The sequence below is a fragment of the Musca domestica genome, unplaced genomic scaffold, assembly GCF_030504385.1.
Source record: "Musca domestica strain aabys unplaced genomic scaffold, Musca_domestica.polishedcontigs.V.1.1 1, whole genome shotgun sequence".
Taxonomy (NCBI): domain Eukaryota; kingdom Metazoa; phylum Arthropoda; class Insecta; order Diptera; family Muscidae; genus Musca; species Musca domestica.
This window is the reverse complement of record NW_026712114.1, coordinates 13,420,692-13,440,658: the sequence shown is the minus strand read 5'-3', so window position 1 is coordinate 13,440,658 and position 19,967 is coordinate 13,420,692. Positions and strand designations below refer to the sequence as shown.

General features: G+C 36.7%; 2 protein-coding genes across 10 annotated transcripts in view; both read right to left on the bottom strand.

Moving 5' to 3' along the window:
- LOC101889073 (polypyrimidine tract-binding protein 2-like) overlaps positions 1-19,967 on the bottom strand; it is a 420,192-nt gene that overhangs the window by 288,318 nt on the left and 111,907 nt on the right. For all 9 annotated transcript variants that reach the window (XM_059119292.1, XM_059119290.1, XM_059119297.1 and 6 more), the window contains one exon: positions 11,692-11,784. In XM_059119292.1, the coding sequence (XP_058975275.1) occupies positions 11,692-11,784 (93 nt within the window). The remainder of the gene's footprint in view (positions 1-11,691; positions 11,785-19,967) is intronic.
- Positions 13,550-14,416, bottom strand: LOC101901761 (trypsin-2-like). Its single transcript, XM_005185961.3, has one exon. The coding sequence runs from the start codon at positions 14,383-14,385 to the stop codon at positions 13,552-13,554; it is 834 nt and encodes a 277-aa protein (XP_005186018.2). The 5' UTR covers positions 14,386-14,416; the 3' UTR covers positions 13,550-13,551.

Sequence of the window (19,967 nt, the reverse complement as noted above, 5' to 3'; positions counted from 1 at the left end):
AACTTTAGATTTGTTCGAATTGGTCACTTTGGCATGAACTATGGCCTCCAAACGGCCAATGAAACCGTCACACGCTGCCCGAATATTGCTCTGCGGTAATTTGGCCCATCACTTGAGGTGATCGACACATTGGTATTTTTTAGTGTCAACCTTGCATTCCAAAATACTCCAGACACAATAGTCCAACGGATTGGTATCCGGAGATTTTGGTGACCATTGTGCCCTGGAAATGAAGCGATGAACCTCATTTGTAACCATAACATGGGTGGCGCGTGCCGAATGCGATGGGGCTTAGTCCTGTTGTAATGTCCATGGTCTACAGCCAAAATGTTTGCGCGTCCAAGGCTTTAATACACCCTCCAGAATATTTTCGCGATAATATTCGGCATTTATTTCGTTATGGCGGCCCTCACCATCACCATGGCCGTCGCTTGTGTTCTGGTGGCCAACCGAAGATGCACATTTTCAGCTGACCTCTTTGACAAGTAAACACGATCATTTTGTTTGCTTACAAACTGCTGGACAACGAATATTTTCTCATCGGAGAAAACCAAATTCGGCAGTTCAACACTTTCGGCCAAGCGAAGCAACTCTTTAGCTCTTTTGAGTCTATTTTCTTTCTGTTGCGGTGTAAGTTTTTGCACTTTTTGGAATTTCAATGGATTTACCCCGAGCTCATTTTTCAATATTTGCCGAATGGAATATTGCGATATGTTCAGCTCACGAGCCATTTTCGGCCACTGCGACGCGGGTTTCGATATTTACTTTTCGAACCGTTTCTGCTGATGCTGCTGTTTTCTTTCGTCCACTTCCTTGACGTTCGGCTACGCTACCAGTATCACGGTAACGAGCGATGGTACGAGACACAAAAGATGTACTTCTATATGGTATTTTTCAAAATGGTACTTGGTTAGGTCCAACATTTAATAAAAGAATATCTTAACAATTACTCCACTTGCCAAATGCAAATTCTAATTTCATTTCTAAATACTTCACCTTAAGTCGTTGACTTTGTTGCGCGTGTGTGTGTGCCTAAATGTATATTCTCCCCTTTCCCCATGGGAGTAGGCCTTTACATGTTGCAAAATGGTGGTAGTTCACACATTCTTCCGCTGATCATTTCTGTGCATATTTGCGAATGCAAATCGTGCATTCAAGGCACAAACACTAAGCGTGCGATTGACTGCTTCCGCTTACGTGGTGGCTGCACTTGAAGTGACGCAATGTTACTAACTACGGACTACGTCGCCGTAGTTCTTGTCGTTTGGAGGCGGTTTCCTGATGATGGCGCTCTGCTGTGTTAACTTGTTGTCTATCACAAGAAGTTCCTCACGCTTTGACGAAGAACAATACAACAAAAACATTAAGTGTTTTTGACTTAATTTCAGTGCGTGCCGATAAGTGAAAACAAAACATGAAAACAACCCAGAATACTGCAAGGAACAGTGGGTGGCAAAAAAATCAAATCAAAGTTTTGTGTTAACAAAAGAAGTTGTTAAATAAAATTGTTTAATAAAATAGAAAAACCTTTAAAAATTTCCATTTAAAACTGTTTTTTTCTAAAAAAGGAATTTTGCTAGAAGGGGACTTTGGCTGTAGAAGTTACTTGAAAAACCCTTGAAAAGGACTTCATGGAGGACCTTCAATGCGTTTTTCTTCTGCCTTAAGACAAACATGAAGCTCTTCGTTCTATAGCAATCTTAAACAGTTCTTGAGTCTTGAAAAACCCTAATAGTACATTTATTTTACTAGTCGATCTCGGTATGGTCTTCTGTGTATATCATGCCTTGAAAATAGACGACTTATAAAAGGTTTCTGTCTATAGAAGACCTGTTAAGCATCTCCTGCTTATAGAAGGCCTAAAGGTCTGTCTGTAGAAGTAATTTAAAAGGTATTTTAAAGGGTCACTTGTATATCGAAATCCTTTAAAGGGTCTGTTGCCTATGGAAGTCCTTTAAGGCATCTTCTGTCTATAAATGCTTTCTAAAGGCCCATCTGTCTGTAGTTGTCCCATAAATGGTATTTTGTCTCTAGAAGAATTTTAAATCCTTTATCTAAAGGAGCCCGATACCCATGTAGTAAGCATTATGAACTTTAAACAAGTAAAAAAGCTGTAAGTTCGGCCGGGCCGAACTTTAAATACCCTCCACCATTTGATACAAATTTGGCAATTTCCAAAAAAAAAAAAAAAAAAAAAAAGATGCTTAAAAATTCTGTTAAAATCTTAAAAATACCAAATGCTTATTCGACGACGTGGACCTGCACAGGAAACTTTTGTCTTAGGTTATTACAATATTTAAATGCGAAACTTGAAGAAAAATCTGTTTATAATGTAGCTAAAATCATCAAAATACCGAATATGGGGGGTACCGTTATATGGGGGCTATACGAAGACTTGGACCTGCACAGACAATTTTCTGGCATGGGCTGAAGTATCCATTACGAACTTCACATGCGAAATTTAAAACAATCTCGGTAAATAATGTCGCTAAAATCATCAAAATACCGAATATCGGGGGGTACGGAATATGGGGGCTATACGAAGACGTGGACCTACATGGCCCATTTTCTGTTTTATGCTGCAGTATCTATTACGAACTTCAAATACCAAATTTGGAACGATTCCGTTAAATAATATCGCTAAAATCATCAAAATACCGAATATCGGGGGGTACAGGTATATGGGGCTATACGAAGACGTGGACCTACACAGACTATTTTCAGTCTTAGGCTGTAGTATCCATTACGAAAATCATCAAAATACCGAATATCGGAGGGTACCGTTATATGGGGGCTATATAAAGACGCGGACCAACATGGCTCATTTTTTGACTTAGGATGTAGTATCCATTACGAATTTCAAATACCAAAATTGAAACGATTCCGGTAAACAATGTCGCTAAAGTCATCAAAATACCGAATATGGGGGGGTACCTGCACAGATAATTTTCTGTCTTAGGCACGATCATTTTGTTTGTTTACAAACTGCTGGACAAGGAATGGTTTTCTCAAATCCAAATTCAGCAGTACACGACTTTCGGCCAAGCGAAGAACTCTTTTTTTTTCGTTTTTCGATCGTTCCCAACGCCTCACTTTCCCGCCCCTGCCGACCGAGAGGGCCACCTCCCCATAACGTAGGGAGCGCGTACACCCCATAGTCCGGATTATAGGGGGTTAGTAGACTTGGGAAACCGGCTACATTAGAACATCAGCCGGTTTAACTATTAAAATAATTAAAGTATCTAAACTAAACTACAATAAAACTAAACAATACAAATACTAAATCACAGAAACTAAGTCTGGCAACTATTTTATAAACTAGGAACGTAGGATAGAGTTTTTTATGACATGCAAGGGTTCACACAAAGAAATCGTGTTGTATAATTTATTATAATCAGCACATAAACTTCGGAGAGGATTATTTATTTCATAGTTCGATTTTGCTAATGTTAGTTTAAGTGGTATGTAATAACGCGTAATTCGCGAGGGGATATTGAATTTAATTTCACCAGTTAAAAACTCAGAATCAATTTGACCACGCAAAAGTTTTATGATAAAAATACATCTAAGCATTAATATCCTTTTCTCTAGTGTAGGAAGATCGATAAGTTTAAGCCGATTCTCATAAGGTGGGAGAAGTTCATTTGAATTCCATCCTAAACCTCTCAGAGCAAACAAAAGAAATTGAACCTGTACAGACTCTATCTTTTTTGAATATATTTTATAAAAAGGACTCCAAAGTACGCAGCCATATTCTAAAGTAGGTCGAACAAGGCTGATAAATAAGCGTTTGGTTACATAAGGATCGTCGAATTCCTTTGACCAACGTTTTATAAACCCTAGTAAAGATTTTGCTTTATTAACACAAGACTCAATATGTAAATTAAAACGTAATTTATTATCTAATATGACACCAAGATCAAGAAACGACTGAACATTATCCAGTTTGTATGAACCAATGAAATAGTTGTAGTTCATATGCTGAGATCTATATAAGGACAATTTTTTACATTTTTTTAAATTTAATGACATTCCATTGACACTACACCAATGAGCAAGAGAATACAAGTCCTGTTGCAGATTAAGCGATTCGTTGTGGGAATCAAGAGTGCAGAAAAGTTTAACATCGTCAGCAAACATTAATATTTTTGAATTACGAATAATAGATGGAAGGTCATTTAAATAAAGTACAAAAAGTAGTGGACCTAAATGGCTACCCTGAGGAACACCAGAAAATACTGTAATATTTTTAGAGAGAGTATTATTAAAATATACCTTTTGGGTACGGTCATGCAAATAAGACGATATCCATTTTAGGAGAATTGTAGAGAAACCCATTAAGTCAAGTTTATATATTAACAAATTAAGCACCACCGTATCGAAAGCTTTACTGAAATCAGTATATATAATATCAGTTTGGAGATTTTTTGAGAATCCAGTGTGAACATTAGAGACTAGTTCTAATAAATTTGTCAAAGTTGATCTTCCTTTAACAAAACCATGCTGGTGCGGTGATACTATAGATGTAACGAAATGAGTTATTCGTTGTGTAACCAAACGCTCAAAAAGTTTGGGAATTGCACTTAGTTTTGCAATGCCCCTATAATTTTCAATAACACATCTACTGTCAGCTTTATGCAATGGAATAATAAAGCTCGAACGCCAAATAAGAGGAAAATACCCTAGGGTTAACGAAGTATTAAAAATACTTGTTAGAGGAAGATATAGTTCATGTGCACATGCCTTTAAAATGAAAGACGGTACACCATCTGGACCCGGTGAATTAGAACTTTTCAATGAAAGTAGACCTTTCAACACTTCATCTGATGTGAGAATAATATGAGGAAAATTATTAAGTTTATTAATACTATAAGAGTATTTTACACCTTTATTAGAATGTTTGGAATACTTACTTTGAAAAAAATCTGCAAACATGTCTGCTATTTCCTTAGGTTCACACGATTCTCTACTTCCGAATCGCATACTACTGGGAAATTCACGAACTTTTCTTTTTGAATTAACGAATTTATAAAAGTTCTTAGGATTTTTATAGAGGCTGTTTCTCATCTTGACTAGGTATTCAGAGTAACATTTAGAATTTTCAGTGTTGTATAAACTTCTAGCTTTTGTATAATTAGTAAGGTTTATGGTAGAATTGATTTTTTTAAATTTTTTAAATAACCTGCTTTTTATGTTACGTAAGCGCCTAAGTTGTGGGGTAAACCAAACTGGACCCCTATCACAGCACATTTTCACAAGTGGGACTGAGGTTTCTAATGCATTGTTAATTATTTTATAAAAGCTTGAAATACGAAAATCCAAATTACCTTCAAAACACCAATTTATATTGGACAATGTAGAACGCAACAGATCAACGTTAGTCTTGCCAAAGTTTAACTTACGTGACTTATTTTGAGATGAAGTATGTTTTGTTTGAATGTTACTAAGTTCAATGGCTACCATAAGAGTAGGATGATACATATCCTCTGGCTCTGAGAAAGGAGGGATTCTGCACAGAGAAGAAGTTAAGGAAGAACAAAAAATTAAATCTAATAATTTACCTTTTGCATTATAGATAGAATTTATTTGATAAAGACATTGCTCAAATAAGATTTCCCAAAAAGATGACATCTCAGTAGAAAGTTCTATAGAAGATACTGGTACATAATCTACAATATTTTCTCCTGGGACCCATGCTAGATTAGGCAGATTGAAATCCCCCAGACAAATCATTTCCGCGTTGGAGGAATGATATAATGAAACCTCTTTTATTGAGGCTGAATGCATAAGATAAGTATCCATGTCTGAATTTGGAGGAATATACGAACAAGTTATAATAAAATTACAATTTAGATACTTTAATTTAACACAAACAAATTCAATCGTAGGGTGTTCTGTAACCAAAATACGTTCTGAGGCAATGGAATTATGAACGGCAATAAAAACTCCTCCACCCATTTTATTTAATCTGTCTTTTCTGTAAATTTGGTACTGATCAGATAAAATCTCAGTGTCACGAATTTGTGGTTTTAACCATGTTTCCGTGAATACCAAAATTTTGAAATCACAGTCAAAGGATTTTAAATAAATATTTCTAAGTTTAGTGTTAAGACCTCTCACGTTTTGATAGAGAAGAGATAGAGATTTAGTTAGTTTTTTGACAATGGTACAACTGAAAGATTAACTGGTAAATTAACGGGGTTTGTTCTTTCCCTAAATACAAATTCCTTTACCAACAATCCATCCGGCCAGAACGTTCTATTAACTATTAAATTAAATAATTTAGCAGGAGTAGTGATTTTAAATGATGAAATATCGCGAGGTTGGGACTTGTTAAATTTAAAAATTTTTATGCCATTATCAGGTAAATTTGGAATTTTTGTTTTTATGTAGGACCGAAGGTTATCAACTGTAGTATCGGGATGCAATCGAGACACAAATATAGTTTTACGCGGCGCTACAACAATAAGTTGATCCGTAGGCAAAGGCATAGGGAATTCGTTATTATTGTCTGCAGAAACAGACTGTTCATTTAAATCAGAAGGCGTAAGGATTACATTGTTATTGTCTGCAGAAACAGACTTTTCATTAATAGTATCTGCAGAAACAGATAGATTATTTTTAAATTTATCTGCAGGAACAGATTTTGTTTCTATAACCGCTCGAGGCTTGGTGAGAACGAAAGGCTTATTAGATTCTGCAGTAACAGAAGCTTCCCTTAACGGTTCTGCCGAACGTGGAGACGATAACGTTTGCTTATTAGTGTTATCAGTAGAAATTACAGGAATAGTATTAGCTATTGTACTGGACGAGTTAACAACAATTGCAGGCGCTAAGAATTGAGAAGCTATAGGTACGGTTTTAGAAGATTGCATTTCGACCGGAGCATTTCCTGTAACAATTTCAATAGTTTTATCATCAATAGAGGGTGGGATGTCCGAGCCAAAAGATTTGGCAGCGTTGTGTGGCTGAGCCACAGCTGGTGAATTTAAACGGATCAAATCATCACCAGGTACAAAAACTGAGGATTTCTTTCGTTTCGGAGATCCATCCAGGAATTGAAAATTATTAAACTTTTTTTCAAAATTCTGAAGCTTTAAAAATGCTTCGTCGAAAACCTTCTTCAAAGCTGCTAATTCAGTTTTGGACTCTTTGAAGTGGGTATAAAAGTTAATTTCTAAGGGCCTACAATCAATACATGCCCAACGTAAACCATATTTTTCGCGATCAGTAAGAACATCAAAATGGCGGCCATTAAGACCTGCACATTTTAAATGTTCATGCTTATCGCATAGCCAACATGTTAGTAAACGTTCTTTAAAACTAGTAACTTTGCAATTTTTATTCGAGCAATCCATGTTAATTCGAAATACTAAAGGAAACAGTGTATTAGGGAAATAGTGTAATAACAAATTTACAGTAACAGCCTAAAAGTATGCTCAGGAAAGCTAATTTAATATTTAATACGTACAGGACAGCAAAAGGGAATCAGGCACAAACGTCAAAGACAAAAGAAATAACACTACGTTGTAAATAAAAACACAGAAAAGAATATTAAAACACAAAAAAAATGATCAACGCGCACAAAATTAAATTTTGTAAAATAGTATAAAAACACTATGTTTCACAAAAACTTCACACTTTTGCAAACTCTTGAGATGTATATATTTAAAAAATCACAATTTATAATTTCTAAAGACACAATAACTGCGAAAATTTAATTAAATTTTTATTTGCTTGACGACACACAGAAAAAAACACTTGCATGCGAGCAGAGTTGCCAGACGGATTTAGCTCTTTTGAGACCATATTCTTTCTGTTGCGGTATAAGTTCTTGCACTTTTTGGAATTTCAATTGCTTTACCCCGAGCTCATTTTTCAATATTTGCCGAATGGAATATTGCGATATGTTCAGCTCACGAGCCATTTTCGGCCACTGCGACGCGGGTTTCGATATTTACTTTTCGAACCGTTTCTGCTGATGCTGCTGTTTTCTTTCGTCCACTTCCTTGACGTTCGGCTACGCTACCAGTATCACGGTAACGAGCGATGGTACGAGACACAAAAGATGTATTCACATTTAAATGCTTGAGTGCTCCAACTGTAGTCACTATCACGCTTGAATTCCATCACGAATAATTTTTTTTTCGAAAATTCTCACCAAAATGATTTTGTACGCTTGTAAACAATATAATAAGCTGTCAGACAGTTGTCTGAAGTTGGTTGCAGTTTTTTCGTCTCACCCTGTACATTAAATATTCCTCACATTTGCTCTCTCTCTCTCTCTCTCACCCACTCTCTTATTTTAACCCTTCCTAGACTATAGAAATTAAAATCTTGTGGTCTGTGTCTTTGCTAGATAAATTCAGTTCAAAAATTTCTTCATGTTCTTAAAAAGGACCCTTAAAAGCCTCTATCATATATCTAAGTCATACCTAAAGAGACCTCCTGCCTTTGTAGTACCTTCGAAAAATTTTCTATTTATATTGACCTGTGTTAAAAAGTTGTTGCATTAATAGAAACCCTTTAAACGGTTATCGGATTTTTAGATGACCTTTACAGGGCTTTAGTCAATAACATACCTCCATAACGTCTTATGTCAAAAGAGGGCTATCAACAGGCTCTATGTCTGAAAATTTAAATGATTCCTTATTTGATTCCATACCACTGTGTGCCACTTACACATGGGGAACTCCTAGAGCGCATATCATATCACGAATGACTAACAAACAAAAATTCGCGATATGCATGCCGGCTGACGGCTGAGAATGGTTGACTGAATGACTGACTGAGTAGAAGAAGTAGTCTGGTTGTGTGTGTGTTCGTTTATTTGAACGAATGCCAATGCTAGCTAGTGAGGGAATGACAGCCAGTATATTGCATCACATGCACGTGACGAAATGTAGGGCATACTTTTTGGCGTTACAACGATAATGAGAGAATTCCCAATACCTTCATCAGTGAACACATGCGGAGCATTACGATTTAAGTGGATGATGTGAAGTTAAATAGAACTCCCAGTGATTTCAGTATGAAGGATATAGGGCACCCAGAGTCTTTGATGGAAAGTAGTCAGACACACACATACTTATATGTATATCACTTAGAAAAAACAACAACGTTTGTTGCCAATATTTCCCACAATTGTTGAACAAATTTGAATATTTGCATATTTTTCATGCAAATATAAAACACATAGACACACAAGACATTTGTTTCCTCCTCTCCATTCCTACAAAGGATAAGTGAATGAATGAATAAAAGAGAAGACAATCGGGCGACAATAATAACAACAATAGCAGCAGCTTTGTCGGGCAGACAAACAAACAACCAAACAACAGCAACAAATTGTGACTAAAAGCTTTTTGCATAAATTTGACACTCGAAAAAGGATTGTTCCGTTCCTTTCGTTTAAACGAAAATAAAAACAAATACATTTTTTTTTGGCGAAAGTGAATGTGCAAACATATACAGACGTACCAAGGCACACACATACAGTGGCATAGACATGTGAGTGTGCCAGTGAGTGTGCATGTGTAGGTAAATGTTTATGTAGAAAACAACTAAAGCTTAAAAACAACAACATAAACAAAACATTAAAATAAAGTAAACAAAATTTTGGCAATTCCTATGTCAATACAATTTTGTGGCCAGAATTTCGTCTTTGTTTTGAGTTTTCTTTCTGGGGGAAAGATTTGAAACACAATCAGGCAATGTGGTTTGATTTTAGGCAATTATTCTTAAGAAAACCATCATATTTTTGTATTTCCGGCTAAGAGGGGAAGTATATACCACTCTTACGTTAAAACTTTATTCGGAATCTAGGTTAATATTGGATAAAATTTGTAATTAAAGTAACAAATCAGGGAACACTTTCGAATAAATAATCGAAACAAATGATCCATCATGTCGTCTATAAAGACTTGCTTCAGGTCGTCTATAAAGACTTTCTTCAGGTCTTCTATAAGACTCTCTTCAGTTTGGCTATAAATATTCCCTTCAGGTTGTTTTTAAAGGCTTCCTTCAGGTCGTCTATAAAGACTTTCTTCAGGTCTTCTATAGACTCTCTTCAGGTTGGCTATAAATATTCCCTTCAGCTTGTTTTTAGAGGCTTCCTTTAGGTCGTCTATAAATACTTTCTTCAGGTCTTCTATAGACTCTTTTCAGGTTGGCTATAAATATTTCCTTCAGGTTTTTTTAAGGACTTCCTCCAGGTTGCCTATAAAGACTTCCTCCAGGTCGTCTATAAAGACTTCCTTCAGGTCGTCTATAAAGCACTTCCTTCAGGTCGTCTATAAAGGACTTCCTTCAGGTCGTCTATGGACTCTCTTCAGGCCGTATATAGACTCTCTTCAGGTCGTCTATGGACTCTCTTCAGGCCGTCTATAGACTCTCTTCAGGTCGTCTATAGACTCTCTTCAGCCCGTCTATAGACTTTCTTCAGGTTGGGTATTAATATTCCCTTCAGGTTGTTTTTAAAGGTATCCTTCAGGTCATCTATAGACTCTCACCAAGTCGTCTGTACTCTCTTTTCAGGTCTTCTATAGACTCTCTATGTGTCGTCTGTACTCTCTTCAGATCGTCTATAGGCCTTCTTCAGATCGTCTAAAGACTCTCTTCAGGTCGTCTATAGACTCTCTTCAGGTCGTCTATAGACTATCTTCAGGTCGTCTATAGACTCTCTTCAAGGCGTCTATAGACCATCTTCAGATCGTATAAAGACTCTCTTCAGGTCGTCTATAGACACTTTTCAGGTCTTCTGTAGACTCTCTTAAGAGCGTCTATAGACTCTCTTCAGAGCGCCTACAGGCCGTCTATACCCCCTTCAGGTCGTCTTTAGACTCTCTTCAGGTCGTCTATAAAGAGTCTCTTCAGCTCGTCTAGAGGGCGTCGGTAATGTCGCCGTAAATTCTCCTTGAAGTTCGTTTATAGACACTCCCTTTAGGTGTCCATAAAGGCTTAGTTCCACTTAGTTAGTTAGTTTTTCGATGGCCTCGTTATCTACTTATAGGGACAGCCTTCAGCTTAGCTCTCTGGCGTTCGAAAAACTCAAATATGTTTTTTCTATAAGTCTATGGACCCTCTTCAGGCCGTCTTTAAACCCTCTTCAGGTCTTCTATAGAGTCTCTTCAGGTCGTCTATAAAGAGTCCCTTCAGCTCGCCTAAGGGCATCGGTAATGTCGCCGTAAATTCACCCTGAAGTTCGTTTATAGACACTCCCTTTAGGTGTCTATAAAGACTTAGTTCCACTTAGTTAGGTGTCTATAAGTGCCATAAAACTCGCTTCATGTCGCCTATTGACACTTTTTTTTAGCTCATCAATAAAGACTCTCTTCAGATAACGTATAAAGATTCTGTTCAACTCATTTATTTAGTCTTCCATAACTTTTCGATTGCCTCGTTATCTACTTATAAGGACAGCCTTCAGCTTAGCTCTATGTTGTTCGAAAAACTTAAATAGGTCTTCTCCGCAAAAAGTTTCTCTATGAGTCGCAAAAGTGCAACTTACGTGTGGTTTCTGCGTACTACACATTTGGGCAAATTTTCAGAACAATTTCCCAATATTTGGATCTTTGTGGATAAGTGGCTGTCAGGATGAAAATATCACCGGTAAAATGTAAAAAGGGGGTGGTTCCACTTAGACATTTTCCAAAATAACCTTAGCTGGAAAGAAAAGAAAGCCACACTTACCTTAACTCCAATATGTACTGGCGAGAAATCACTGTGTATCTTTGGAATTATGGATAATGACATAGGAAGGGGACACGACATCATGGTCGCCACCTGTAATAGAAATGGAAATAAATTAACATAAATTAGGACAACAATCAACTCCTTAGAAATTACGGCTTTTAGAAAAGATTTTCAAGAAAGTTCAAATTTCGACACTTAGCATATCATTTAAGTTAAACCAAATCAATTTTTTCAGAACACTAATTTAGGCAGGTACAACTAAATACCAACTTTTAGAATGTAAGCTCTAACAATACAAAGTTTTTTTTTTTTTTTCTGAACATTTTTTAAAATTCCTCATGTCTAGAACCAACATGCAACAAAAAAGGTATTTGAGATGGAATTCAAGCGTGATAGTGTGATTTCTTTATATTTGGATGGAAAACCACAAGTGACTATCGTTAGAGCACTCCATCATTTAAATGTGAATAAATCTTTTGAGTCTCGTACCATCGCTCGTTACCGTGATACTGGTAGCGTAGCCCGATGTCAAGGAAGTGGACGGAAGAAAACAGCAACATCAGCAGAAATGGTTCGAAAAGTACAGAAGCGACTTAATCGAAACCCGCGTCGCAGTGGCCAAAAAATGGCTCGTGAGCTGAACATATCGCAATATATTCCATTCGGCAAATATTGAAAAATGAGCTCGGCGTTAAGCCATTGAAATTCCAAAAAGTGCAAGAACTTTCACCGCAACCGAAAGAAAATAGACTCAAAACAGCTTAAGAGTTGCTTCGCTTGGCCGAAAGTGGTGAACTGCCGAATTTGGTTTTCTCCGATGAGAAAACATTCGTTGTCCAGCAGTTTGTAAACAAACAAAATGATCCTGTTTACTTGCTAAAGAGCTCAGCTGAAAATGTGCACCTTCGCTTGGCCACCAGAACTCAAGCGCCGGCCATGGTGATGGTGTGGGCCGCCATAACAGCCAATTCGGATACAGCTCTCCGCTAGTATTAAACGACCGTGGCATCAGAAGTAATATCGAATATTATCGCGAAAATATTCTGGAGGGTGTATTAAAGTCTTGTGCACGCAAATACTTTGGCCGCAGACCTTGGATATTCCAACAGGACTAAGCACCATCGCATTCAGCACGCGCCACCCAATAGTGGTTACAAAATGAGGTTCCTCCCTTCATTTCCAGCGCACAATGGCCACCAAAATCTCCGGATACCTATCCGTTGAATTATTTTTCCTATTTTGGAAAGCAAGGTTGGCACTAAAAAATACCAAATTGTCGATTACCTCAAGCAAGAATTCGCCGGTAATGGACCAAAATGCCGCAGAGCAACATTCGGGTAGCGTGTGACGGTTTCATTGGTCGTTTGAAGGCCATAATTCGTGCCAAGTGTGACCAATTCAAACCAATCTAAACTTATTCTAAAATTTTATGCTATTTCCTTTCATTATAATTTAAAAAAAATCTAAAAATTATGGCGATTGACTTTGTTGCAGTTGCCTGGGAACTATCAAAGAATTTTATGATAATTAATTTTGTAAAATAATTTGACTTTTCAAAAGAAAAAACCCTTTAGTGAACCGAAATAATCCTAGTATTGTTCATTGTAATTTGCAATGATTCCAAGGAATCCCAATTCGAATATTCCAAAAAAAAAAAAAAAAAAAATTCGAAAAGTGTCTTTACTATTTTTTATCCTTGATCAACGTTACGTTTCCCAAAATATTTCTAAAGCAGCAAAAATTATTTTTCGGTTACTCACCGAAAAATATTCACAAAAAACCTTCCAAAATTCTTATAGCCCAAAATCAATCAAAGAATGTTCCTCCCACAGAGTTAAACAAATATTCAATTCCATTTTAACCTTTCTTTATTGTGTTTGTAATGAACCTCTTGACAGACATAACACTGGTGTAGACACCAGCATGATCATCGCTGCCGCAGCCGATACCCCACGAAACAATGCCACAGAGGGCACCATTCAGGATGGCAGGACCACCGGAATCACCTTGGCACGCATCCTTACCATCCTCGACAACGGCACAGAACATTGTATGGGTAATGGGACGATTTTCACGAACATGGATCTCTTCACACTTTGGCTGTGGCATAACAGGCGAATCAATGCGTTGCAACTTGTTCGAATAACTTGTGCCACTCTCCTCATCGGTCACATCGCGTGTATTACCCCAGCCATAAACGATCATTTTCTCCCCAGCCTTTGGTGGTTTTTCACACAATTTCACCTTGTCGATGTACAGGCGATCGAATTCAATTTCGCCATCCAGCTCCAGCATGGCAACATCATAATCCAATTTACCTTCACGATATTTTGGATGGGTAATGATGTCCACAACTCGGAAGGTTTTTGGTGTCGGGCCGGGATAGGTTTTATTAAGCGAATTTTGCCTCTCCAGCTCATCTTCTCCCACCACGACCTTATAGTAATCCGGTTCACTGTTATCGTAGCAGTGGGCAGCAGAGATGACAAATTTCTTGGACACAATTGCAGCACCACATTCAAATGAACCACCTCTACGAGTTTTCACCTGGGCCATAAATCGGGCATTGGTAATATCGGTATCGATGCCATTATAAATACGCATCGGAACGGCCCGACATTGTTGGCAAAACAGCAAAAGCCCTAGACCAAACAAGGTCGTCAATGTGAAATTATGCCTAACACTCAACATTTTTAAGCTAAGACAAAATTGCAACTGAATTTATCTGCGACTCTGTCGAAAAGCAAAACATTTGGAACAAAGGGAAATTCTATGTCTGGTATTCATCCGTCCTTATTTTTTGATACAAGTTTAGCACACAGCTGATCAAATATTTTTGAGAATATAATTTGAAAGTGGCTTTATTTTTAACACAATTTTGGAAAACCCCATAGTTGTTGCTAACGTAAACATGTTATATTTGGGGGTGTAGCGAATGCAACGTCATGTCATAAAAAGTGTTTGGACAGAAAATTCCACAGCGCTCAGATAATGCGTCAAGAAGTTGCAAAACACAGTTCATCAACAAAAGATAGATGCATTTTGAATGAATAAATATTTTTAAACATTGAAGCCAAATTTTCTTAAAAAAGCACGTCATTGAAAATATTCCTAAACATTTCACGATTAATTGTGCACATTAACAACACAAACAGCAATAATTACACCGAATGTCCTGCAGATTATGAACGTGAAAATGGAAGACAAGTGTATCGCCGTTTTGAAAGCTTAAATCGTAAAGCGACCTAAATAGAGGTGGGAAGTTCCCCCCACCTCTTTGACACTTTTCGACATTTTCGGATCAAGATTCCTTGAAATCCATTGATTTTAAGTTTGTAGTGGCATGGGCAATATTGAGGATAAAAAGAGGATTATTTTGTACTAAAATCTTAACCCTATAGCAAGTCAACAAAGGGGTATTTTAGTTAAAAACTGCCTTTAAACGGGATCAGAATTTCATACAAAATTATTATTAGTAGACGCCAAGAGCCTAAATTTTTCCTAGACGCCAGAAATTCATACATATTAAATATGGGTTACAGTCGTACTCCATCAAAGCATCATTGTAAAAGGATAAAGTCCGTCCGTCCATTTGTCCGTCTGTGGAAACCACTCTAGCTTCCGAACGAAATTAAGTAAGTTGATAATTTTTTATGGAATTGAAAATGGGCCATTACGAACTTCAAATACCAAATTTGAAACAATTCCGGTGGATAATATCGCTTAAATTACCAAAATACCGAAAATAGGGAGGTATCATTATATGGGGGCTATACCAAGACGTGGACCTACTTGGTATAGCCCCCATATAATTATACCTCTCTATTTTCGGTATTTTGATAATTTAAGCGATATTATCCACCGGAATTATTTCAAATTTGGTATTTGAAGTTCGTAATGGATACTACAGCCTATGACAGAAAATTGTCCGTGCAAGTCCATGCCTTCGTATAGCCCACATATAACGATGCATCCCGATATTCGGTATTTTGATGATTTAAGCGGCATTATTCACCGGAATTATTTCAAATTTGGCATTTGAAGTTCGTAATGGATACTACAGCCTATGACAGAAAATTGTCCGTGCAGGTCCACGCCTTCGTATAGCCGCCATATAGCGGCACCTCCCGATTTTCGGTATTTGGAACATTTTAGCGGAATTATTCACCGAAATTGTTTCAAATTTGGTATTTGAAATTCATAATGGATACCACAGCCTATGACAGAAAATTGTCCGTGCAGGTCCACGCCTTTGTATAGCCCCCATATAGCGGCACCTTCCGTTATTCGGTATTTTGAAAATTATAGCGGAATTATTCATCGAAATTTGGTATTTGAAGTTCATAGTGTATACTCAGACTCAGTGGTATTTGAAGTTCATAGTGTATACTCAGTCTAAAACAGAAAATTGTCTGTGTAGGTCCATATCTTCGTATAGCCCCAATATAACGGTACCACCCGATATTTGGTATTTTGATGATTTTAGTGACATTATTCACCGAAATTATTTCAAATTTGGTATTTGAAGTTCGTAATGGATACTGCAGCCTATGACAGAAAATTGTCTATGCAGGTCCATGTCTTCGTATACCCCATATATAACGGTATCTCCCGATATTCGGTATTTTTATAATTTTAGCGGCATTATTCACCGAAATTGTTTTAAATTTGGTATTTGAAGTTCGTAATGGATACTGCAGCTTATGACAGAAAATTGTCTGTGCAGGTCCACGCATTCGTATAGCCCCCATATAACGGTGCATCCCGATATTCGGTATTTTGAAAAATTTAGCTGAACTATTCACCGAAATTTGGTATTTGAAGTTCATAGTGTATACTGCAGTCTGAAACAGAAAATTGTCAATGCAGGTCCACGTCTTCGTATAGCCCCATACAACGGTACCTCCGGATATTTGGTATTTTGATGATTTTAGTGACATAATTAACCGGAATTGTTTCAAATTTCAAACCGGAATTGTTTTCAAATATGTGAAGTTCGTAATGGATACTGCATGCTATGAAAATTGTCTGTGCAGGTCCACGTTTTGGTATAGCCCCAAATATAATGCTGCCTCCATATATTCGGTATTTTGATGATTTTAGCTACATTTTTCACCGATTTTTTTTTTTTTCAAGTTTCGCATTTGAATATTGTAATGGCTTATGACAAAAAATTTCCTATGCAGGTACAAGTCGTCGTGTACACCTTAATATATAACGGCTACATTCGGTATTTTTAAGATTTTAACAGAATTTTAAAGGAATTTTATTTATTTATTTATTTATTATTTATTTTTCTTTTTTTTTTGAAATTGCCAAATTCGTTCCAAATGGTGGAGGGTATTCAATGTTCAGCGCAGCCGAACTTACAACTTCTTTACTTCTTTGTTATCAAATTTTAATCGAACTTATTTCGTGTTGACGCCGGAAAGTAACATAAATTTTAGTTTTGGGCAAAATGTGTCAAAATTCCGCAAAATGTGAAAATAACTAAATAAATACCTACAACAGTTTTTAGGACTACAAGGAAAATTAAGGACATTTACTTTGTATACATTCAGCCATATGACTACAGAGGGTATATATCATTTGATATAGTCAAAACGTGAATCATCGAAATAACGGTTTTATACCCAGGTCTCTTTGGACCAAATCCGTTTCAAGATATTTAGAGCCGATCTAGCGATGTCCGTCCGTCCATCAGTCTTTCTGCTGGCTGGTGCGCATGATATCTATCCAAGGAAGTATCCGATTTGGTCCAAACATCGTAATATTATTATCAAACTTTGATCGAGTTCAAAGATGAGCAATATCGGTCCACTCCTTGTGGTACCTAAACCAAAAAAGGTCAAAATGTTTAAATAAAAAATATTACTGCACAGAACTAGAAAAGATAATCCGATTTTGCTTCAACTTTGTACACAAGATCTGTTATGAAGGTGGTAGAGATCGGACCATTCCTTCTGGTACCTCCCCCATATAGGGTTTAAGATTTTGAAGAACACAATGTTCAAAGAAAGCGAAATAAGCATCCAACACTCTTCAACTCACTGTTGTGAAGATGATAAATATCTGCGAACCCCTTCCGCTACCTCACCCACAAAAGGTCACAATTTTCAATAGTTTAATCTGTCATAACTTACGAAACAAGTCAGCGATTCTTTACAACTTTATATATCTAAATCATTCTCTCAACCTGAAACCTGAGATTAATATGGAATCTATGATTTCGCATAAAATTTTACAAAAATGTTCGATTTTCTTGTAATTTTGCACATTCCAATATTTTATCTGTATCCAATATTATTATTTGTATTTTCTAAAAGTTATCACAAATTTCATATAAAGTGAAGGAAGTAGTCGATATAGTCCAATATGAAATGGATAGGTCATAGGTCCGATATGAAATGGACAACATTGGTCCATTCCTTCGAAACCTATGCCATAGAGGGTCAACAATTTGAATAATCACAACAGAAGCCGAAATATATTCAATTAATCGAACATTGCCAGAGGGTATACATCTGTCGGCAAAAACGACTGATATTTTAACATGTTCCCGTTCCAAGTCAAAATCTCCCTTTATTCTTGAGGTTTTTGGAAAAAGTGTTTAAGGAAAACTTGCTCTAAATCAATTTTTATTGTGAGTATCCGAAGATACCAAAAGTCATCAGGATTCCAGCTCTATATCTTCACCAAAAACCAAATTTAGTACTATTTAGTACTTTTCGTACTATTATAATACACCCTTCCAAAACCAACTCCACTACCTGAATCCCAGAAACCAACAGTGATCTCAATATCAAATTTCAGGATTAAAACTCTTTTCCTTTACCGAATACAAATCTGTTAACATTTGGTACATTTAGCACCAATATAGGACGCATTTCCAAGCCACTGCAAAATCTCAAAACAGATACAATATCAGTAATCTAAATAGCAAATCTCACCCAACACAATATATAGCTCCATTCAGTTCCTTTTGTACAATTATAGTACACACTTCCGAAACCACCCTAATATGTCTATATCAGCGATCCTAATATCAAATTTCAGATTTCAAGCACTATCTGTTCACCCAATACCAAATTGTACCAAACATTTTACTAACTAGTACTTTTCGTGCACTTGAAGTACACATTTCAAAAACCTCCTCTTTATCACAAACATACCACCACTAACACGGTCTCCAATACAAAATTTCAAAATTACAGCCTCAACCAAATAGTCTCAAATTTAGTACCACATATTACACAGTTCGCACACTTAGTACACATTTCCAAAACCTTCATACTTTCCAACCTTGAATCTTATACAAATTTAGCTCTCTCCGTTCACATAACACCAAATCGTACCATTTTAAAAGTTTAGTACCATTTTAGAACTTTCCGTAACATTAAAGTTCGAATTTCCAAAACCCATTAATCCATCAACGACTCACATTCTAAATTTCAAAATTCTAGTTCACTCCGTTTTTTTTTTAATACAATACAATTTAGTAGTTTTTGTATCCTTTTAGTACGAATTCCAGGCCTGCGATCCAAGACTGATCCTCGAGTAAAATTTCAAGATTCTAGCTTCAGGCGTTTCGTCTGGGCGTTGATTCTTTGTCAGTCAGTTATTATACCCTCCACCATACTATGTAGGGTATTTTACCTTTGTCATTCCGAAATACTCATGTCAGATCCAACAAGGTATATATATATTCGTAAAATTCGAAGTCGATTTAGCGATGTCCGTCCGTCTGTCCGTCTGTCTGTCTGTTATAATCACGCTATGTTTCGAATGAATTGAGATAAATGCCTAAAATTTTGCACACATGTTTATTTTTCCAGTAGGCAGGTTAAGTTCGTAAATGGGGCATGTAGGTCCACGTTTTCATATAGCCCCCATATAACGGTACCTCCCGATATTTGGTATTTTGATGATTTTAGCGACATTATTCACCGAAATTGTTTCAAATTTGGTATTTGACGTTCAAAATAGATACTACACCCTAAGACAGAAAAATGTCTGTGCAGGTCCACGTCTTCCTATAGGTCCCATATAAGGGTACCTCCCAATATTCCGTATTTTGATTATTTTAGCGTCATTATTCACCAAATTACGTATTTGGAGTTCGTTATGAGAACTACAATCTGTGACAGAAAATTGTCTATGTAGGTCCAGGTCTTCGTATAGGCCCCATATATCAGTACCTCCCTATATTCGGTATTTTGACGATTTTAGGTACAATACCCATCGAAATTGTTTGAGATGTGGTATTTGAAGTT

What these genes read in the sequence shown, in the direction of transcription:
- LOC101901761 (XM_005185961.3), bottom strand. Translation starts at nt 14,385, where the DNA reads ATGTTGAGTGTTAGGCATAATTTCACATTGACGACCTTGTTTGGTCTA.